The 24882-nt window shown below is 30.5% G+C and overlaps 1 protein-coding gene across 1 annotated transcript in view; it reads left to right on the top strand.

The window, feature by feature from the left end:
- Window positions 1-24882, top strand: part of LOC129908972 (protein still life, isoform SIF type 1) — a 419398-nt gene that overhangs the window by 18857 nt on the left and 375659 nt on the right. Inside the window, exons 9-12 of the mRNA XM_055985825.1 lie at window positions 7187-7243; window positions 7509-7689; window positions 7861-8109; window positions 8217-8346. Of these exons, the coding sequence (XP_055841800.1) occupies window positions 7187-7243; window positions 7509-7689; window positions 7861-8109; window positions 8217-8346 (617 nt within the window). The remainder of the gene's footprint in view (window positions 1-7186; window positions 7244-7508; window positions 7690-7860; window positions 8110-8216; window positions 8347-24882) is intronic.

Below are 24882 nucleotides of genomic sequence, written 5' to 3'. Positions count from 1 at the left end.
TAGCTTGTAGTTAGTCTACCGTTATGTGTGATATACCAAATGAAAGGTAGTTGTATCAGAATGCTCATAAATGTTTAATCAAATTTCTATCTGCTTTTTGTAAAAAGTTATAACCTGTTGAATTCTAAAATTTTATTTTACCGTTATCTCAAAATAGTGTTTACGAAAATGATTGAAATTTCGCACACATATAGTCGTAGTCATGGTCTATCATAACTCGATATACTTTATTCTAGTATCTATTAAAGAAAAAAAGATAAAAATAAAAAACGATGATAATCGGTAAAAAACGGTCAAAAAACGTGTTTTTTAGAAATTTGTTTCTTTCATTATTCAGTCAAAACTCACTACACGATTCCAAGTTTTTGCACATGTATGCATAAGGCCAAAACCTACATGTCCTATAAGTTTGAAATTTTTTGAACGTGTTTTTGAAGGTGTTTTTCAAAAATTCATATTTCGAAACGCAGAGTGTTGGAAAAAAATCCGTATAAGATTCCTAATTTTTTTTTCTCATCTTTCACCTGGCATCTTTAGAATTGTCAAGAATAATTTCCTTTACCAAAAATCATCATTTTGTCATAGCCCCAACACGTGTACAACGTTCATACAAAACGTTATAGCTTAGTTTCAAAATTTTTTAGAATTTTTTCTTAAATGCAGTTATTCCTAAATTAGTCCCATCTATCTATAGCAAAAAAAATAAATTTTCTACGACTTTGCGTTTAGATTTTAGCCCAAATTTCATCTTTCCTTTTGACCCCTGTTTACCCTATTAAATGACGGAATTTTTAAAAATCCTTCATTTGGATTAAGCTTTAGGTTATTAACCTTTAAATAAGCTATAGAAGATGTTTGTATCTATAATAGTTTATTTTTAGTTTTGAATTGAAATTTTTTGCCGCACTGCGAAAGTGCGAGAGTGTAACGTTAGAAAATGGCGGCACTTTTTTGTGGTGGCTGCCATGGTTCATCGATTTATAAGACGTTATCACGTCAAAAGTTATTTTGAAAATGAATAGTGTTTTGAGACTACTATAGTGAGGTAAAATAACTTACATACCAAATCATTGAAAAAATGCAAAAACTCCATCTAATTGCCTCATATAAGATCTCATTCTCATTAGACTGACGTAAAGTCTTCTGCATACCACCCCTAATAAGTTTTAGAAAAGAATTGAAAAAAAAAAAACAAACTTTTGTAAACCCTTGCACAATTCTCCCGGACTTTATCAATAACATCCATTTTAATGGTTTACTAACTTACATAAGAGCATCTTTTTTGGTGCTGCTCTTTAATGTTAGCCCTCTGTAGGCACACCTCTTTTTTGCGAATTTCGGTGATACTTTTTCATGTTGCTAGAACTTTTTTCGGTCTCACTACTTTGTAGAGAATCACATATGAAATTGATGTAGGATTTTCCGAGGAATTCGAATATTGTATTCATAATTCCAAAAAAGTGTATTTTCACCCTTATAAAGACACTTTTTTGTGACCACTTTTCATTTTTGTCCTGCCAAATTCGCACTCGTCGTGTGCCGACAGAGGGTTAGATACTAATAAGTACATTTTAGGAAGAAAAATAAAAGAAAACGTCAAAGTCTTATTTAACAACATGTTGCTTAGCCTATTAAAATTTCTAAAACATTTTTAAAAGTTGTTATCTTGTGGTAGTACAAATTTGGTTAACTTCTAAAATTAAATTTAAAAAAATACGATAGCAAAAAAAAAATAATCTTAGAAATTACTGTAAGTTTTTAGAAATTCAGTAAAACTTCTATAAATTTCAAATCGAAAATTCTCTGGTCTGCGAAACCTAGATTATCTTAATTATTCCATTTTAAAAGAAATGGTAATCGATGGAAATATTCTAAGTTCCAACATATTGAATCAAAAATTTGTAAAAAAAAAAAACATTAACTGGTAAGAGGGCAACGTTCATTTTCACACACATGTCGTTTTCAATTGGCTCTCCGGAAGCGTCCGGAATCATTCAGAAGCCTTCTGATAGTGTTTTATTCGCACGAATTTGACAGCTAGAACGCTTCTGAGAAGAGAAATTATTCTCTTCTCGATTTCAAATCAGAATTCAAATCGGAATTCACTCACATGTCAAAAAAAAAACACTCAATCAATGTTTTTGAAGTTATACTTCTTATGGGAGGGTGAGTATGAAAATTCACTTTTTGACAAGAATGTCAAAGGGATTATGACGCGATCACCATGGGTAGCAGGGATGTCGTTTCACCTTTAGAGTAGTGAGTACTTTAGTATTTAAAAATGCAGTACGCCGCAGTACGGCAAACATAAAACACACAACACGTTGCAAGTTACATGTGGCAAGTTGCATGTGGTAAGTTGTATGTGGCAAGTTGCATGTGGCAAGTTGTATGTGGCAAGTTGCATGTGGCAAGTTGCATGTGGCAAGTTGTATGTGGCAAGTTGCGTGTGGCAAGTTGCATGTGGCAGGCTGCATGTGGCAAGTTGCGTGTGGTAAGTTGCATGTGGCAAGTTGCGTGTGGCAAGTTGCATGTGGGAAGTTGCATGTGACAAGTTGCATGTGGTAATTTCCATGTGGCAAGTTGCCAGGGTTGCAAAAAGCTCACATTTCAGCTCAGCTCACAGCTCAGCTCAAATTTGAGCTAGCTCACTTTTGAGCTAGGTTCCATAGCTCAGCTCATTTGAGCTGAGCTGAAAGTGAGCGCCCCCAACTTCCAACGCCTATATCTCGGAATTTTGAAGAAAATGAAAAATGAAATTTTTGATGCCAAAAGGTAGCGGGGACTCTAACCTACATTTGGGTACAACTCTTATCCCTGTAGGTCCACGCGTTCTCAAACCGGGAGAACTTAAAAGTAAAATAAAAAGTAGGCACGATTCTGAAAAAATTGGCATGATGTGGCGGTTTAACATGGAAGGCGATTTTTTAAAAATCTGACAATGTGCAAAGCGTAGGCCCATGACACAAGCTATCATTTGGCATCACTCCCAAAAATTGCTCTCAAACGGTTTAGCTTCCAGGAGCGTTCAAAGATTCGGGGATTTTTCGAAAAAAAATTTTACCCTTACTTTCAAACACGATTTTCTCGGAATTTTGAAAAAAATCGAAAAACCGGAAAAAAAACTATCGGGTAGCTGAGAATATAAGCTTTCATATGGCACCACTTCCCTGTTTCTAGATCAAAGCGTTCGAAGGCCTATATCGCGGAGTTTTGAAGAAAATGAAAACTAATTTTTTGATGCCAAAAGGTAGCGGGGACTCTAACCTACATTTGGGTACAACTCTTATCCCTGTAGGTCCACGCGTTCTCAAACCGGGAGAACTTAAAAGTAAAAAAAAAAGTAGGCACGATTCTGAAAAAATTGGCATGATGTGGCGGTTTAACATGGAAGGCGATTTTTTAAAAATCTGACAATGTGCAAAGCGTAGGCCCATGACACAAGCTATCATTTGGCATCATTCCAAAAATTGCTCTCAAACGGTTTAGCTTCCAGGAGCGTTCAAAGATTCGGGGATTTTTCGAAAAAAATTTTACCCTTACTTTCAAACACGATTTTCTCGGAATTTTGAAAAAAATCGAAAAACCGGATTATACCACTATCGGGTAGCTGAGAATATAAGCTTTCATATGGCACCACTTCCCTGTTTCTAGATCAAAGCGTTCGAAGGCCTATATCGCGGAGTTTTGAAGAAAATGAAAACAAATTTTTTGATGCCAAAAGGTAGCGGGGACTCTAACCTACATTTGGGTACAACTCTTATCCCTGTAGGTCCACGCGTTCTCAAACCGGGAGAACTTAAAAGTAAAAAAAAAAGTAGGCACGATTCTGAAAAAATTGGCATGATGTGGCGGTTTAACATGGAAGGCGATTTTTTAAAAATCTGACAATGTGCAAAGCGTAGGCCCATGACACAAGCTATCATTTGGCATCACTCCCAAAAATTGCTCTCAAACGGTTTAGCTTCCAGGAGCGTTCAAAGATTCGGGGATTTTTCGAAAAAAAATTTTACCCTTACTTTCAAACACGATTTTCTCGGAATTTTGAAAAAAATCGAAAAACCGGAAAAAAAACTATCGGGTAGCTGAGAATATAAGCTTTCATATGGCACCACTCCCCTGTTTCTAGATCAAAGCGTTCGAAGGCCTATATCGCGAAATTTTGAAGAAAATGAAAACAAATTTTTTGATGCCAAAAGGTAGCCTGGACTCTAACCTACATTTGGGTACAACTCCCATCCCTGTAGGTCCACGCGTTCTCAAACCGGGAGAACTTAAAAGTAAAAAAAAATTAGGCACGATTCTGATAAAATAGGCATGATGTGGCGGTTTAAAATGGAAGGCGATATTTTAAAAATCTGACAATGTGCAAAGCGTAGGCCCATGACACAAGCTATCATTTGGCATCACTCCCAAAAATTGCTCTCAAGCGGTTTAGCTTCTAGGAGCGTTCAAAGATTCGGGGTTTTTTCGAAAAAAAAATTTACCCCAACTTTCAAACGCGATTTTCTCGGAATTTTGAAAAAAGTCGAAAAACCGAATTGTACCGGAATTTTTTTTTATGATAAAAAAAGAAATATTTTACTAAAAAAAATAGAAATATATTTACTATTAAAAAAACCAAGAAAAAAGATCACGAAAAATTATCTGTTTTATTTATAAAAATATCCATGTGTTAAAATAATTCCATTAATAACTAGAACCAAACATCTTAAGCTATGGTGTTTTATAAAAGTTTAAAATATCTTCATATTTCATTATACTTTCCAAATAAAAATCAATGTATCCCCTTACCCATCACAGCTCAGCTCAGCTCACTTTACCTTAGCTCACCCAACAGCTCAGCTCACCGACAGCTCAGCTTACCCAACAGCTCAGCTCAACCATCAGCTCAGCTCACTTTCAGCTCAGCTCAAATGAGCTGAGCTATGGTACATAGCTCAAAAGTGAGCTAGCTCAAAATTTGAGCTGGGCTGTGAACTGAACTCAGCTAACTTTTGAGCTTTGTAGCAACCCTGCAAGTTCCATATTGCTACTACTAGTGCTGAAGCACACACAATTCTCATAAAATTACCATATCGCACATTTTATGCGCAATTCATTTACTTTCGTTAACCATATACCGTACGTTCTGAACCGCACAACATGAGTAAATTTCACAGAATAAATTGAAAATTACATGGACTCAAGGAGGATGAAAGAATTAATTTATTGTTCACTTGATAAAAATGTAAAAAAAAACTAAGTGTGGATTAATTACTTCATAATAGAAATTAAAAATATCAAATGAAATTCATTTACATATACTGAATGAGAAGTATAACTTCAGTCGCGTGTACATGTGTACACACACTCTTTTTTTGTTTTTGATTCAACAATTTGTTTTCTGAAATTTAAATTAATTATAAATCAAAAATTCATACAATAATGGATAAATGACCATGATTTTCCATGAACGCCATGATTTTCATTTGCAAGAAAAAAAAAAAATAATAAAATTAAAAATATTTGACACTTGAAATTTCACAGAAATAAAAATAGAATTGAGTGTAAGCGATTTGACCTGTTCCATTCGATTTTAGAATGTGTCAATTCTTGAGTGAAACCAATCGAAAACGACAATAAATCGTAAGCGTCAAATTAGATTTGGAATTAATTGTACCTGGATGTTTTTTAGTGCATATCCCAAAATTTCCCTTTTTTCAAAAAATACCAATTTTTCATAGATATGTATGTTTTTACTTGCTCTATAGGGCAAGTATTGGTTTCGTGTCGAAAAAAAAAATTGAGGTTTTAATCAAAACCAACATTACGATGATGGACAACTCCGAAAAAGTAGGTCTCGCAATTCCGTCCGTGCGTCTGTGCGGTTGTGCGTCCATCTGTACACATTTCCACAGCCTAAACGGGTGGACGGATTTTCTTCAAATTTGGTACAGATGATTTTTATGGAATTTTGAAAGTTGTTTTTTTTTTTTGTTTTTTTATATCTCAATTAGAAAGTGTAACTCCCATACAATTTTTTTTATTTAAACCAAATATCTCGAAAACAGCTCTAACGATTTGGATTAAACTTTGCAGACGTAATATTCAAAGCAATTGCAATAAAACTGCATTTTTAGTTTTTCCAAAAAAGTCAAATAAAAACAAATTTTTACTTCATAAAAAAAATTTGCCCTAAATGTCGGCTCTTCCCCAACCTCAAAAAAATTTCTTTAAAATTTATATAGAGACAGCTCGTAAAATCTACAAGTACGCTAACATAAAAGTGCTTTGAACTGCGAGAGCAAGTTCGTGCGACCCCAGTCGTGCATTTTATTTTCATTGCATTTTTTTTGATTCCTAATAATAATGGATATGAAAACCTTCATGCAAAATTTGGTTCCTCTACCATAACTTTTAAAAGTTTTTCGGTAGTAAGTTTTCAACTGTTATAATAATATGGGTTGACAGATGAAAAACTAGTATAACTTTTTTCAGAGACGTCAGATTGTCTTGATTTTAGATTTTTTGGCATCAGCATTAAAAAATACCTCGAAGACATGTATCATATGTGTATATAATACTATTGTCTATTATTGCTAATTTTGAAAATCTAATTTCGCACTTTGACCTTGAAAATCGCGACTCGCGGACATTAGATTTTTCTAGACTTTTGAGGTATGTTATAGAATGCCAAAACGAATATATTGAGCAAAAAAAATTTCTTTTAGCATTCATTCCGAGATTTACCCCTTTTTTCACCTTATTTTACTGTATTATATGTATATTTAGAAAATTAAGAACGAATCAGATTTAACTTTTTTTGTGTTAATGTAATCAGGAATTGTCCAAGAAATTATCTCCAATAAGTCTAAAAACAAAAGAATATAAACATTTTTCTGTAAACAAACACATATGATCATTTTGCGGGAATTGCTCGTTATGTTGGTTCAAAGAAATCAAGGAAAATTTTTAAGGAATTTCTTACTACGGAGGTCATCTATTATGTTGTTTTTATTTTCAAAATGTTTGCGTCTTTAATATTTTAATTTGTTGTTTAATTTTTCGCTATCAGTAGCTATAGAACATAATGTTATGCATTGCACTTTATTTTCTAAACGCTTTAAAAAAAATTAAAAACCTTTTTAATATCTAAAAAAAAAAAAAATACAACAAAAACCCCTATATATCACAAAACCATCAGAGTTTGCTGAGAGTTTACCAGGATCCACCCAGCGTAGCCCATACCCATTAAGACGTCGTAAGTAGATTGCTTAATTTTTTTTTGTTATTCTTTGTAAATTCTCAAAACCTATAAGTATACATCAAAATTTTATTCTAAATCATTGCTATTGCAAGTTTCCAAAAAAAACTATAATCTGATTGCAGTTTGATTTAATAATTTTATTTTGTTAAATTAAATTCAAAAATTGGTAGAAAAATCACACATATATAAAATTATTATTTAATTTTCCATCTAAAAAATACAAGAATGATACTATATTGATTTTTTCGTTTTCCTCAAGGATCTGTAGCAAATGCCAAGTCATCAACATTACCACTACCTCCGCATAGGCCATTAACAACCCGTGACAAGGATCGTGATCGTGAGCGCGATGGTTACTACAGTGATCGCAATGAATTGATCAGAGAACGTGAAAGAGAACGCGAACGCGATCGCGGTTATTTGAGTGATCATAATGCAAGGTAAGTTGACATAGTTTAAAGCTTCTTTCTCATTAATTCATGACATCTCTTTCTATGATGCATTAAAAAAAAAAAAAAACTTAAATCATCTTAAACTCATACATTTTTTGTTTTGTTCTTGTTCTTGTTGTTTGTTTCATGTTTTGTTTCATGATTTGTTGAATTGCTAAGTTTTTCGAATTCCCGCTGCGCCTCTTGCATTGGGGAATCGGCTCGCGCTCAATGGTTTCGCCATTCTGATGGCTGGCGTTCGGGAAGTTCCACAATGGGCTCTGGGTCTGGTACGGGTATGATGCCACCACTTTCAACTGGCTCTGGTCATAAGCGCTCGCCGTGGGATTCTCTACCGTCACTCCGTCAGGATAGCAGCTTGAATGATTCAGGCTATAAAAGTGCACGCGCTGATTCCTTAGAGCAAAGGTCTCTTTCTAATCAAATTCAATCCCCCAAATTGAGTGTGAATAATAAAGAAATATTATTTTCTTCTTTTTCTTCTTTTTTTTTGTTTTTCGGTTGCTATATTGCAGGGGTGAATTTATACGTCAAGATAGTTTACGTTCAGATTATTTAAGTGATCGTGAGGCACGTTATGGTATCGTTCAGCAGGCATCGATTGATAGCACCGATTCCAGGTTGTGCTATTTGACATCATCTGAGGTAAGTGGATTTTAAGTTTACAAATTTGACGTGGGGGTAAAAAATCTATATTTATTACGCATTAAAACAGAGGATAGAATAAGCTGCTAAAAATATACATAAAAAAAATCACGTTTGTTGAGGAGCTGTAGTGAAAAAAAGAGATTATTTAAATTTAAAAATTAAATTTATTTTAACCCCTAGGAGTTATACTTAATCATTCATACTGATTTAATTATTGCATGTAATTTCCTTGTAAATTTAAAGAAGGTTAATTTTCGTTTTTTTTTTTTTTGTCAAAAATCTATCTTTACTAGAGCTTTAGCGAATCGTATGTATTCGTTACTAAAATGCGGGTATTTGCTTCTGTAACGAGTAACGAAACGTTACTTTCTAAACAGTATCGTTACTCGTATGTTTCGTTACTGGGTATTGAAGTAACGAACCCATTCCAATTTCAGTACTAAATCATCCGATATATGAGATACGAAACGAAGTGATACACTCAATTTGTCGCATTTAGCATCTCGTATCGATATCGTAACCGTAGTCGGAATGCTAACTCCTGATAATTATGTGTAGATTACTTTTGTCTCGATAAAAACAGTAGTGCCAAGGTATCGTTGTGTTATCGATAATAATTTATACAGAAATATCAAAAGAGACACTTTAGTATTTTCTCTATGTGCCCGAAATATACCCATTGTTATTTCAAAAAAATTTGTTTATTTTCATTGCAAAATTTTCAACTAAAAAAAAAAAAACAAAGAAAACGAGGTTTGAAAATCACTCTCAATAGAAAAAAAAAAATGAAAAATTGTTCGACATGGTTGCATTGAAGTGTTAATATTCCGAGATCTGCGCGATGCACTTTTGAAATAAAGTCCTCTAAAGAATTGTGATAAAATTACTGAACGAATATAAACAAAAAATTACCAAAGTTTTGTCGAAAAATTAGGAAAAAAATAAAAAAAAAGTTTCCACGTTTGATTAAAAAAAAAATCGAAAAAAAAAAACAGTATAGCTAGCTACCTTCAAACTCTTATAATATGAGAACACCGCAACTTAAATTAATGTTTATGGCTTTAAAATGTAGCTTAGATTATACAAATTGTTTTTGCTTTAAAAAAAAAATTGTTTACTCCATTATACCAACGTACGAAACATAGGTATTTAAAATACCAAACATACGAAACGTATCAACATTGAATAATTACAAATAGAAGTGGACACCCAGGGAAACTTCCGCTGTAAAATTGTAGTCGCTAGTATCGTGCGTTGAATTAAAAAAGCAAATCCAACAATCCAAAAGCAAATCCAGCAACCCAAAATCAAATCCTAAACAGCTTATAGATATAGATAAAAGTTTTCCTATTTCAAAAAGTGGAGATAGCCTAGAGAATAAGGTGAATGTCTGTTAAGTTTACCTGCCCAGGTTCGAATCTGACGGGAAATTGAGATTGTTTTTTTTTTACATTACTAGAATAAAAAAATTAATTAAATTTAAAAAAAAAAAATCTCCGCAAAAGAAAAAAATTTCAAATTTTACCGGTATTCGAACCTAGGCCAGTAGGAGTAAAAGGCATCGTCCTTGTTCTCTAGACTAATATGACTTTTCAAAATACGAAAACTTATATCAATATAAGCTCTTTGAAATGTATAATAATAATTATTAATTTTTTTATGAAGGTTTAAAAAAATTATTAGTTAAGACTCAACTCGAAAATACATGATAGTTGAGGCGCAAACATGTAGTTCATCTATCTTCCGGTACTCTTATAGTCGCATGAGTAATCTGCGGTGTCACTTCTATTTGTAATTATTCAATGGTATCAAATACATGAAATATACGAAATGTACGAAGCATACGAAAGTAACGAGTAACGATATTATTGATGCGGGTACTAGTACCAAAAGTAACGTATACATGCGGGTACTCATTTTGTCGTTACTTTTACAGCCCTAATCTTTACCCTTTAAACTAGAAAATGAAATAAGTGATTTAAATCCAATGTGTTCCATAAAAATAGTAATTAGCTTGAGCAAACCTCCCAATAGTAATGTTCCCATATTCCATGGATCGCCGAACTATTACAATAATTTTTCGTGTTAAGAATATTTAATTTAAATTATTTGAAAAATCGAGGGAAATTACTGTTATTTTAAACTAAAATCAAACTTTAAGTAGATATTCTAATTTTTGCAAATTTATTTTATAGTGGAGTAACTAAAGCTCAAAAATTTGCAATATTAGGGAACCCGGCCGAACAGCTTAGATTTTGATGATCTTTTTTTTCAAACGTAGGTAATTAAAAATACTTTAAGGTCTATAGATTAAAAATTGCCGGTGTTGCCGTTTTGATTTTTTAAATTTAATTGAAGATTTTTGTAAACAAAAACAAATTTTTTTCAAAAATTTTTCTTAAATTTCATAAATTAATTGATGCCAAAAGATTGTCTTGGAAATTCAAGGAAAAAAAATATATGGGAGTGAGGGACAGTCTTCCATAGTTCAAGCGATAGATGCAATTTTCTTATTAATTGACTTCAAACACAAAAAAAAATATTTGAACACAACGGCAACACCTACAATATTCAAATATACATTTTTTAAAAGCTAGAATCTTAGTCATATATGTAAAATTAAAATTAAGTTAATTGAATGAACGGCTTTTGAAAGAATGGTAATTGAACTCAGATTTTTGAAAAAAAAAAAATTATTGAAAAAATTTTAACATGTCGTTTTTTTAAACTTGGTCGTAATATAAAATGCATTTATTTTCAAATTTTTTTGGCCGCATTTATTATGATTTCAAATTATAAAAGGAAATGTCAATAAGTATAACGGTTTATGAAAAAAATTAAAAAGTATTTCATTTTCGAAGAACTTTTTTTAATAAAAGTTTTGAAAAAAAATGTAATTTTTTTTTTTTTAAAGTTCAACATCTAAACATAAAATTATTTTTTATTCATTTAATAACCCTTATTGTTGAAAGTTAAACAGCAAAAATTTAAAGTTCCTATTTACCACATTCTTTGAGAAAATTAATTATTTCAATGCAAAAATTCAGTTTTAATAAAAAAAACCATTGAAATTGAAGTAATTTTTCATTTTTTTTTTTTCAAAAGTGTGATATATTTTACCTTTTTTGCTTCGAAATTCAACTGATAATATTTATGGCCAAACATTTTTTTTAAATAAATTCATATTTTATTAGAAAAAGTTTGGAAAAAAGTCATTTTAAATTTTTCTAATAACATTTTTTTTTTAAATTCTGAGTTTGAGGACCATTTTTTCAAAAAGTCTTGATTACATTTAGTGGATTTAAATTTAAGAGATAAGAATTAAGAATGAGCTTCTGTCTTTTTAAAAATGTATTTTAAAATATTGTAGGTGTTGCCGTTGTTTTCAAAATATTTTTTTTGTGTTTGAGGTCGGAATGTTAGAAAATTGCATTTATCGCTTAAACGATGGAAGATTGTCCCTTACTGCCTTTTATATATTTTCCTTAAATTACCTAGAGAATCTTTTGCTATCATTTGTTTTATGAAATTTAAGCAAAAAAAAATGTTTTTAAAAAAAAAAAAATTAATTTTAATTTTAAAAAACAATACGGCAACACCGGCAATTTTTAATCTATAGACTTTAAAGCATTTTTAATTACCTACGTTTGAAAAAAAAAATCGTCAAAATCAGAGCTGTTCGGCCAGGTTCCCTAATAATTTGCTTTAGTTACTCTACTAATAAAAACAAAAAAATAAAATTTTTTGAATATGTTGTTTCTTAAGTTAAAAAAAAAATAACTCAAGAAGTATTCAAGTAAGTATATGCTTTTTTTTAATTTGAAGTAACATTCAATGAATGTATTTAACAAAAATCAACTAAATTAATAATAGTGCTGATGCAGGCAAAATAAATGCGGTTTGTAATACATATTTTTCTTTAAGAACTTAGGTACATATTTTTGTTTCTTATGTTTTTATTCCTATCAAAGACAGATTAGCTCTAAAATTGCTTAAGGGTTTTTTTTCTTCTTATGTATCGTATTATCGATACCTATCGTTCAAAATCTTAAAACATTAATTTAAATAAGTCTTGAAAAGCCCAATTTTTATATATATTTTTTTTAGGATTTTGTGGTTTTTTCTCAATTAAGTGAAAATCTTGATAAATCTTGTAGAAAGATAGGTAGAATATTTTTTTAAAGTTATTTTTAACATTCAAAAATAAAAAAAGGGAGATTGATCAAATTATTTTTAATTCTTTCGTAAATTTTCTGTATAAGTAATTTTTTTCCGAGATTATTGATTGATAGCAGCAAAAACTAACATGGTTTTGACTTAAATATTAATATCTCAGAAGGATCAAGAAGATAACTTAACCTTACTTAATTTCCTTGTAAAAAAAAATCCTTTTTCGAAACAAAGATAAACAAAATGAAAATTAACTTTCTGTAGGCACACCTCTTTTTTACGAATTTGGTTTATACTGTTTCATGGCGCTAGAACTTTTTTCGGTCTCACTATTTTATGAAGAATCATATATGAAATTGATGTAGAATTTTCCGAGGAATTCGAATACTGTATTCACAATTCCAAAAAAATGTATTTTTACCCTTATAAAGACACTTTTCTGTGACCACTTTTCATTTTTGTCTTGCCAAATTCGCACCCGTGTGCCGACAGAGGGTTAAAACAACTACTTGCCTTGTGTTTTTTTTTTGATAATTAAGAAAAAACAATCTGACAAATCACGAAATTTCAATTTGGTTTACACTTTTAATATTTCGAATTGGTGTATTAATTGCCAAATTTAATTTAAGTTGCTTAAAATATCTACTTTCGCTTTAAAACTTAGCAAAAGAATAATTTTTTTTTGATTTTCAAAATCTTATCTTTAAAAAAGTAAAAAAATTGTTTTTTTATTGGTTTTGACCTTCAAATGAAATATGGAATGAAATTTTTTGTGCAGCAAGAAATTTAATATTTTTTTGAAAATCGTTTGATCTATTTAAAATAAAATAAGTTTCAAAGTTAAAAATTTTAAAAATAAAATTTGATTTGGGTTATACAAAAAAGTATTAATCGACAAACATATACATATAAATATTTATTGACATTTTTTATCGGTTACGTCGCGTCGTTTACGAGAAAGTCAGACGTAACGTAAAAAATTTCTCTCTACTGGTGGCTTTTTCACATCACTTTATCTTAGTGGTCAACATAACTAATGGTTTATTTAAGCAAATTCCAGTTTGTGCTTCTGATTTGTATTAAAAAAGGAACATATTATTAAAAAATATATATTTCGGATTAAACATCAAAAGAATTTCATTGAAAATTAGTTTTTGAGACTTTTACGTTCTGCATTTTCCCTTTTTCAGCATTCACTTGCGTTGCCGATGGTGAAATTAGGTGTTCTACATTTTTTCGCTAATTTCGATTTTCTGATCGAATTCAATTCGCTTTGTTTCTGCTCGTGAACTTGGTATCTTTTTCAATGAATCTCCAATTTTTGGACAAAATATTATCAAAACTTATATTTTTATTGTTTTGTAATGTTTATTTGTTGTTAATTTAATACAAAATACCTACATAAAACACATGAGGCATGAAATATCATGCCCCCCCCCCCCAAAATTTTTTCTGAATACGCCACTGCCTACTAAAAACGAATTGTGGAGAAAAAGAATTCAAACTTATTATGAAGCCAGTATGATACTTTTTTTTCTTCTCATTTTTAATGCATTCAAAGTGCATATCATGTCCATTACTTTCAAAAGTGATATTTTCGGGAAAGTTAAGGCCTTAAATATATATTGAACAAAAATATCCATTTTCATCGTACAAATTTATATAGGAAATTTGTAACTTTTACCATTATTTATATATTTAACTAAGACTGCATCAAAAGTTTTGTAATAGGTGATGTACTTTTTGAGGAAAATAAAGCAACAACTAACCACTCCAAAAATCTAAATTAAGTATAAAATAAATCGCACGACTGGGGTCGCACGTACTTGCTCTTATGCTTAAAGTAACTCAAATGTTAAAGCTTTTTGTTTTTATTCAACAAATTTAAAATTTGTTATTTTGAAGAAATTTCAAAAGTAGTATAAAAAAATTAAATCTATTTTTATAATTAATTAAACACTGTTTGAAGTGATCTTTTACAAAAAACCAAGTACCTATGCCATTTTATTTCTTGTATAAAAAGGTGTTTTAACAAAAAAAAAAAAAATTCGAAAATCGTTGTCGCCGTTTTTTAAAAAAAAATAATTTTTTATAAATAAAAATTTTCTAACATATTTCAAAAAAAAAGTTGGTATGCCATTAGAAATAATTAATTTACACATAAAAACGAAATTTAAAGATTTTTCGTCGAACCGTTTTCAAAAAATTGATTTTTCAAAAAAAAAAATGTTTGAAATATTTTTAAGAAATCCAAAAGTGTGTTTTTTGAAAATTTTCTTAAATTTTTATATTACTTTACTTAAACACTCTTTTATAAAAAAATTCGTTGAAAGCAGATTAGTCTTGTACGAGTTATTCATAAATAAAAAAAAAACCGTTCTATGACAGGTACCGTTAATAACGGTACAAAAAAATATTTTTTTTTATTTCAAAAGTTGGCTCTTATGTGTAATACTTGACACAAAAATTTTAATCAATATCTTTAGAGCCGTTTTTGAAAAAAAAAATAACTTTTCTATTTCCGTTATATGGCAGGTACCGTTAGTTTTGGTGATAAAAATAAAATTTCAATTTCCCCTCTAGGGAATCACCCAAAACTGCTTAACCCTAGTTTACAAATTGGGGTTCGTGCGAACCCCAACGCATGTTTAAATGGTTATAACTTTTTTCTAAATCTTTTTTTCGACTTGGGATGAAAACTCAGTGAACGAAATTCATTTTTGTTTACGTTTTTTGTCTTTTTTCCATAAAAGCGGTTTTATATAATTTTCTGGAATTTTTTTCTGAAAAAAAGTCACAAACCAAACTTGGGGTTCATGCGAACCCCAAGACTTTAAATGGACTATTTTCAACAATTTTTATTAGGTATATTTTGGCAAAAATATACCTGTTATATATACGTGTTATCATAAAAAGACACCGCAACTGTCACCTTAATCAATAACAGAAAGAGACAATGCATCAAATTGTTGATAATGAACAATTAGAGGTGCATAAAAGCTTTGGGGTTCTCGCGAACCCCCAAGTTTGGTTATTGCATTATTTTGCGTGCGGTAAACTAGGGTTAATACCAAGTTTGAAGAAAATCACTTCACTGCCGGACCCAGTTTTTTGGCATTCTCCATCATCGTAATGTCACGTAAAATTGTTAGAGTTCTATTTTTTTTACGTATCCTAAACTTGCCCTATAGTACCTATATCGCAAGTAAAAATTACCTATTAAGTGGGTGTGTTAGTGGACGGAAATTTTCTGTGAAAATTTTTTTCCGATCTTGTATCATAACAGAAAATTTCATAAAAATTTGTTAAGTAGTTTTGATGTCATTGAATTTTGACACCTTCTCTATAGAAACGAAAAGACTGTGTGCTGTATCAATAATGTTATCACTTACATTCTGAAAATATGCAAATATTTGAGTAACTAGTTATGAATTTTTCTTGTATCTGATTTTGAGTTTTGAATTTATAAACAGATAATTTTCTTCCTAACACAATAATGCCAAAGTATTGTTTATAGTAAAATTACAATTTTATTTCAAAAAATTTCAAAACATTTTCAAAAAAATTACAATTTTATTTCAAAAAAATTAATTATTCGGCCTTTTTTAAAGGCATCTGTTCTGATATGATAAATTGTAAATGATATGATTCAAATAAGGAAATAAGGACACTGCGTATGTTTTTTTTTGTATTCCATACAATTTATTGTTCCGTTTTAACATTTGGAAATCGTATATGGTTGCAATAATATTAATTTTTTTATTGCGATCAACAAATGCTATGAAAATGTTGTCTCCAAAATTACTTTAGAATTTACATTTTTTCCCAACGATCCCAAAAACAATAGGTAAATCAAATTATTAAAATGATTATACAGTTCATATAGAAATAAATGGTTATGATTCAAAGGGCAAAAGGTAGGCAAGGTTTACTCTGTACAAGTACTTCAGTTCAACCCTAATGCACTATCCCAAAAATATTTCTCCCTTGGTAATACCTGTCCTCCACCATTTCAACCTTAAAACAGCCTTATAAAAAAAAACCCAACACACAAAATTACAACTGCCATCAATTGAAGATGTATTCGCCCCATAACGACGACAGCAGCCTTGTTTCATATGGTTAAGCTTAAAAAATATAACAATTTACCTATATCCTGGGTGCATTTTCTAAGGCCACAGTAGTTATACTGATTGTCCTCGACAAAACGCTAAAATCACTTTCGTCCAGCGAAGCATAAAAGCGAATGAACGACCTCGACCTGTTTCCAAAAAAAAAAAAAAAAAAAACAAATCGCATGCATTCATTAAACACACTAAAAAAAATCAACAATACCAAAAAAAAAAAAAAAAACCTATTGTTGTACTCATCTACCTTCCTTTTACTTCTATACTGGACGGATTTCTGCGGATATAGAGGAGTGCCAGCGAGTTCGAGTCCCATCCATTGTCCTGTTACCATATTCATTTGTATCTTCTGAATTGGAAGTGACACCAGCTCGTCTCAATCTCCATTATTTTTGTGTGACACTCTACACCGAGAGAGAGCATTGTACCACAATTATAAGCGCTTTCGCATTTCCCCATCCTGGAAAAGTTTTTCACTAAATAAAAAAAAGCTCTCCGAAGTTTTCCTCCCAATCCTGCTCGTCCCGATGCACCACTATACTCTCCCCCAAAGGAAATTATTTTTAGTATATTGCATTCTCTAGCATTGGGAATTAATTACAAAAAAAAAAAAAATTGAAACAATTTTTTAAAAATTAATTTCAACGCGACTAATGATGACAGCTAAGATGGCTAAGATGATGGTTATTAGAGAGACAGACCGGCTTAAATTTTTTTTGTCTATTTCGGGGAAAATCCCGTTGATTTTTGTCTTCTTTTTTTTTCAACTTCTTTGTCAAATAAAATCCAGGATGTCTGTATCCGATGGCATCACTGTTGTCCGTTAGTCCTGAATTGGGTCATATACTTTTGATGAATTCATGAGTGCTTTATATTTTTACTTAAAAAGTTTTTTCTCATTTTTTTTTCATTTTTTTTTTGTTTGCGGATTAACAAGAATAGTGGACCGTTACATATAGAGCTACTTTCCTTTCCTACCTGGGCTTTACATACAGTGTTACTCAAACAAACCAAAATGAAATGAGTGTATAGTCCTTTTTTTGCTACCCATAACCAACAACTACTATCCTTAGATAGGGACCATATAGAGAGAGAGAGAGGGTGGTGGTTGTGGAGAGAGTAAAGGGGGGGTTGAAAGTAGGTGCCATTGGTAAAGTGGGGTAATCAAACGATCCCAGGGAATGCTCTCATTCTATCCGTTTCTATCTGCCACCACGACACACAGTATTAATAACCAGGCTGGTGCATGCAACTAGGTCAGCAACCACATAGCACACAGGCACGGCACACATTTACACTAACTCTCATTTCAAACAATACGACGACGAACGAGAATACGAGTAGAGTATAGAAGAAGAGAGAGTATTTTTGTACTTTGAAGTTGGCATAGGGTAGAGCTTACGGGCACATGTCACATAAATAAAACGTAATAATACCCTAGACAGGCTGATGGGGCCTGATTAATCAGGGTCATAATGCTACTACTACCCTACCGCTGCTGCTTGAAATGACTTCTGAAAGGTATTTCATGTAAATTTTTAGTTTGTTTTTTGTTTTTTGTTTTTTTTGGGGGGATTTTATTTGAGTTGAAAGGATAAAGTATTGTGACTTGAGAGTTAAAAGCATTCATAAACAAAAAAAAAAGGAATATTTTTTGGGAAAAGTTGGGGATATCACTTTTGAATCTTTTTTTTGTATCATAGTTTTTATATTTTTTTTATATATCTCCAGGCTTATTATTGTGACACCAATAACCTTTTAACTGATCATCCAGATACGTATTTTTACTCTGATATGAGATTCAAAGGACAAATTTTGCATACCTATATGCAAATGTGAACTTTTGGTTTTTGGGCAATTCCTATGAAAATGTTTGGAAATTAGGGAATCTCTCGTAACACCAGAAAAAATGTTTTGTTTTGTTTTATTAAAATTATCACTAAAAAACTCCAGCGTTGCGTACGTATTAAATACAAAAAAATTTCATTCAAAATGGAATTGCAGTGAATATTTTGAAAACTAGGTGGATAGCTACTTTTTTCAGTTTTGTAAGCCTATTTGGTTGCGGTTCCATTTATTTGGAACTAAGTATTTACTTTCCTCCTCGAAACAACACACTTTCTCTCTTTTTTCTTGCTTTTTATCCCAAATGCATCTTTGTAACTTAATAATTGTATTAGGGTTGCCCAGGAACTTTTTTCCGATAAAAAAAACACCCTTTTAACCATGACATTCATATTTTTTTTTATTGACATATAGACACTTTAAATTCTTGCTTCCAATCGCAAAAATAACATAATAACAGAATTTCGTTTCTTAAAAAAAAAACACACTTTCACCTAAAATATTTGTATAGAGAGACTATCTAGAATCTTGATTGCTGTTTTAAATGAAATTTTTTTACCAAATTTCACTGGGGTATCATTCTTGTCAAAGTTTTGTTGATAACACTTGTCGGCAAAAAAACATAAAAAGTCGGGAGCAAGAACTCTGTAAGGTGATTTTAATAAACTTGATTGTGCTGAATTCAAAACAGTTTACAGATTTTTTCCATCACGTCTAGTTTTTGAGCTCTGTCATCACAATTTTAGCCATAAAGTTCCAAAAACTAATTTTAAATGAAATGTTTTTTGACATTTAATCTAAAAATATTATTTTTCCGTAATATTTTGCTATTTTTTCAACCGAATCTGGAGTCGAAAACTGAAATTTACTTCAAATCTGCTTCAAAAACCATAAGTTGCCTTAACCTCAAAGATTTTGAGATATCATACCTTTCTATACCAAATAACTTTTAGAAAAAAATAATTTTGAAAATAAAAATAAACGTATTTAAGACGATAAAATATGGCTTTTGAATATTGCATATGTAGTTTTGCGAAAAAAAATTTAACGGTGATGAAATTCAACGCCAAAAGTACCACAAAAGCGCGTTTTTGACCTGTTAATATTTAAATATTTCGAAAACTTGATGTGTCAGTGAAATTTTGACTTCAGATTCGGAATCAGCACACAAAAGTCCTTTAGAAAAGTATGGTTTGGTTCAAGCTTCATTTTCGTTGCCGACCAGTGTAATAGTTCTGAATTTTAACATATCTTTAAAAAAAGCACCCTTTTACTCAAGATAATTTTGAAGATTGTTTAAATTCTTAGATCTTAAAGCAAAAAAAAAAACTTTTACGTCAAGTTTAAAAATGAACATAATTTATGTCAGTTGCTATAGAGCATTTTTCACACAGCTGGATATTTAAAAAAATATCCATGAGAACCTCAAAAATTTGTATCACTGTAAAGTTGCTTTCACCCTTCCCTCTTTTCTGTAAAAGAACAACCTTCTTCCCATATTTTGTAAGAGACTTTTTCGATCTTCATATTATTGCAAATGGAAACTTTTTTCGAACTATTATGAGTTATGACGGTACCATTTTTTTTTAAATTTATTGATTTATTGATTTATTTTACTATTTTACCCGTGAAACAGCTTTCTTTTTCTCAAAAATGGCTCCTACGATTTTGACTCAAAAAAAAAAAAAAATGTGTACATACTTACTGACACAAATAAGAACCTGTCACAGAACAATTTTTTTTGTTTCTTTTTTTCTCGCAAGTGACACATCCGATTTCAACAAAAAAATTTGTTTTGAAAAGTATCTTCAATATTAAATATAAGTAAAATTAAAAAAAAAAAAACACATTTTTCGATCAAGAAAGGGAAATCATTTTAAGTTGGGGAAATAATTTGTTTTTAAAAATTAAGTACTCAAAACCTTTTAAAATGATAAATAATATCAAAAAAAATTGTATGTTTCCATCTTCGATCTCGAAATTAAAAAAATAAAAAAATGAAATAAATGATCTTTTATTAACCGTTTTATCTGTATTTAAATTATGTATGAAACATTTTTTTTCTAGTATCATACTTTTTTATCTGACAGAAATTTTAATTGAGTGAAACGTCTTTTTCAAGATTTCATTAATTGAAATTTAAAAAATTATAAAAATAAAAAAAGAAATTTTATTACATATTAAAAAAAAACCTCTAAAATTATTTTACGATTAAAAATTTTTTATTAGACGATTAAAAACTTTAACATTTTTTTTATAGTTTTTAATAATTTTCTCCATATAGGGTTTTACTTGAAATATTAATTCTTTAAAAAATAAAAAATATTCGAAATTTTATAAAATGCTTTTTTAATAGGTAATAACTTGAAAATGGCATTCCAAAATTTTAATAAATATTTCATATGGAAAACATTTTTTTACTTGCTCTATAGGGCAAGTATTGGTTTCGTGTAGAAAAAAAAAATCGAGGTTTTAATCGATGGAGAAGATCAAAAAAGTGGTTTTCGCATGCCGTCCGTCGGTCTGTGCGTCTGTGCGTCCATCTGTACATCGAGCTAGCGCCTAAACGGGTGGATGGATTTGCTTGAAACTTGGTACAGATGATTTTTACGTAATTCCCTAGGTCTGTTTTTTTTATTTTTTTAATATCTCCAATTTAACGCATATCTCCCATATAACGTTTTCGAGGTATTTCAAATTTCTCGAAAACGGCTCTAACGATTTCGTTTAAATTTGGTGTGCGCAGTACTCTTATTGATTCCAACAAAACTGCGTTTTTAGTTTTTCTCAAAAAATGCCAAGAGCGGAAATATGGCGTTGCCGTTTTTCAAAAATTGACATGTTTTTTAAGTCCATATATTTCATCAAAGCATAAGTCAATTTTTTCAAAATTTACAGACATCATAGGTATTAAAGTGTAAAATGTAAAAAAAAATTAAAAAACAAAGTTTTTCAAAAAATTTTTAAAAAATTGAATTTTTTTAACTTTCGATTTTTTTTTTGTTTTTATTTTTTTTTTCACAAAATCTTAAATTTCCAATAGATATTTAAGATAAAGATGCTTTGAACTACAAGAGCAAGTACGTGCGACCCAGTCGTGCATTTTATTCCAAATAACTTTCAAGTGACATTTTGAAATTTTTTTATTTTAAAAAGACTTTAACGAAAATTGATATCCAAAGCAGTCATATGTTGACATATGTATATGTATACAAAATGTGTAAAAGAAAAGTTTTAAAATTAAAACAAATTAGTCGTGTCTCGATTTTTGTCCATACGACCTCTATAATAATTTAATCTATAACTAGATACTATTTTATCAAAGTGGGACACTATGGTGTATGAGTAATATTTTTTTGGAGATTGAAAATTAATGAAAATTGTAGGCTATTATGATAAAATTCTGACCTTTTTTGCACCATTGCACCTTACTCACCTAATATTGTTTACATTTTCTATCTCTGTTGTAAGAAAAATATTTTTTTATACAATTTATAACAAAAATTTTCAATATTGTAATTTATCAAAGTCAACTAAAAGTCTATAAACAAAAGAAATACTCTCAAATTCCCTAACCACAAAAATGCCATACAAACACAATTTACCCTATAAATTGTAAAATATACTCCTGTTAGAATGATGGTTATTTGATGCTCTCTCTCTCCTCTCTTTTACCCTCTCTCATGATATCCCCTTCTCGTGCTCCTGCTCCTGCGGGATACAAAAGAAACAAGCACCAAAATGAAGGACTGCGACAATATTACTCCGAGTTGGGTGTTTTTGTGTACATTTATTGTACGAGTATAGAAAAGCAAGGCAGTGGTGTAGTAAGGGATACATTCTGTCATGTTAAAGACGATGATATATGAAAAAGCAGTCACATCTTATATATTTTGTGTGATGAGAGATGACGACCAACGACACGACGGACGACAGTTGTACTACTCGTACACTTTCTATAGGGCAATTTTGAAGGCATGTGTATAAGATGATGTGGAGTGTGGACCTAAAACCATCATCATGATCCTGCATATCATGGAAAGAAGAAGGACACAAAATTATTATTATGACCATAAGGCAGCAGGACCGACGACGGACACAACCAACCAAGGAACCATCATTTGACATCGTCTTCAAATTCGTTTACAGAATTTTAAATCAATGTTATTTTTTTTTTCATCTTCTTACATTTTTGTTTGTTTGTTGAAGTTAAAGCAATCGAGTGCAGGTGCGGTCGATTGCTGAAAGAGCGCGCGGTTAAATTATGAAGCTGAGGTTGGTAGGTTCGTCTTTGCCTTCATCGGTCGTCGTCATATTGGGTCCTCCTCATATAATATTATAAAACTTTATTGATGTGGTTTTCGTGGGTATATGTGTGTAGTTAAAGTGATTATTATTATATTTTGAAAGGACTCGTCCTTACTTGGGTTTGGTATAGGAGGCGGGCGACCATAATGTGTAGCATTAATTTAACATGTCTATATGGAAATTTTATTCGGTTTTGGGTTATGCTGAAAATATGACCTCGAAAATGTGTGGAGGGCGAATTTTCCATACATATAATTGCCATTTTCAATTTTTGAATTTTATGTTATTAAAATTTATTGGAATTCTGCGGGTTGGATGGTTATGAGGAGGATAACAATAATTAAATTTATAACTAAACGATAACCGTTACTCCCAATGGGATATAATTTTAAGGACCTGACAGTGGAGAGAGATGCTTACACATAGGGTGTTGAGGCTTTGGCATTTAAATATTTTAATTTTGATATAATTTTTTGACGCTAGATATAATTAAAGAAATAGATTAAATTATTTTTATAAGCACTTAATTTTTTGTTTAACAAAAAATGAAAAATTTTTAAATAAAATTCTTGATTGGTTGTAAAATAAATCTTTCAAATCAGACATAGTTTGGGAAAGATAAAGCCAGTTAAAGGAAAAGGAGCAAAAATTATAAAAACCGTTATAACTCGAAAACGGGAAGAAAACGAGAAAATAACCTCTTAAAATTACCTCAGGAATCCATGGTTTTCGTTTGGGGTGTATATTTTTAAATATATTTTTTCTTGCTGTGTTGCACCTGTTACAAAAAAAAGTCACACCCGTTACATTTGTGAAGTGTTATAAAACCAATTGTCTTTATTAATTCCTTCGAAATATATGCTTACTGAAATAGTAACTAAATCTCCTAGCATATTGAATACGATATCCAAGACTTTTCATCCGAAAATCTACAATATTGCATCTAAAACTCACCGAAGTAGATTGAATCGATTTTCTAGCGTTACACCGGTTACATCTTATCTTAAAAGTTTAAGACGTTGAAAGACAGTTTAACAAAATGTAATTTTAAATATATATTATTAACTAAATATATTAGGTGAAGTTATTAAATACTTTATTAAGAGTGAGTAGTACACAAACCAAGAACACGAAATGAAGTAACACACCCGTTACAATGTTAAAGACCTAAATAAGAGATAACAAATGTCACACCAGAAACGTTAATTGAACAACTCGTGGAACATTGTTGAAACAAAACTGTTTTAAACTTTATTTTATTTAAGTATAGTTTTTTTTAACAAAATTATCAAAAAAAAAAAAATTTTTTTTAAACACTATGAAATGCTATCATAATAATTTATATTCGGATAAGCTAGCTCTCCTAAATACCTATTGTAAAAACTGATCTTGAAAAATAACCTAATTGTAAAAACTGTAGTCAAGTTCTTTACTTATTCGCTTACCTGTTCTATGCTTTTTACATGTAAATCTAAAGTTTTCGATATTTTCTATGCTTTTTTTTTAAAGGCAATTGCGATAGTTTATTAAATACCAGATCCTCGTTAATTGCATTAATATAATCTTCAACCTTGTCAATAATTATAGGTAAGGGAACTTTTCATAACCTCGAAGTTACCTAAAAGTTTTGTTACCTACTACATTCACGTAAAAAGAGAAGAGTGATGGATCTGAAACTGAACCTTGCGGAACACCGCTAGATATTAGCAATAAATTCCACAGAACAACCTTCCTAACCTCTTTTAGAAAGATAAAGATACAAGATACACTGCATTAAATGCCTTAGAATAGTCAAAGATAACCCAAAAAGGGTTGGGGGTAGCAAATTTAGATTTTGGACCTAAATAGAATGATAACAACTGGGCAGTCATGTTAATAAGAATGGTGCTGTAAATAAATAAACGTCAAATCCCTCTAAGTAGAATTTTCATCATTTAGGTACAATGAAGAAAAGATTATATTAATTCCTCTTACTGGAAATTCTTTCTAATTATAACCAATTTTCGTGAAAATTCGACTAAGAGGGAGCACGAAAATACTATTGATTTGTTGTTAGAATACACGAATACCTATTGTTGGTAGC

Source organism: Episyrphus balteatus, chromosome 2, assembly GCF_945859705.1.
Source record: "Episyrphus balteatus chromosome 2, idEpiBalt1.1, whole genome shotgun sequence".
NCBI lineage: Eukaryota > Metazoa > Arthropoda > Insecta > Diptera > Syrphidae > Episyrphus > Episyrphus balteatus.
Note: the sequence above shows the minus strand (reverse complement) of the source record. Positions and strands in the feature narration are given on the sequence as shown.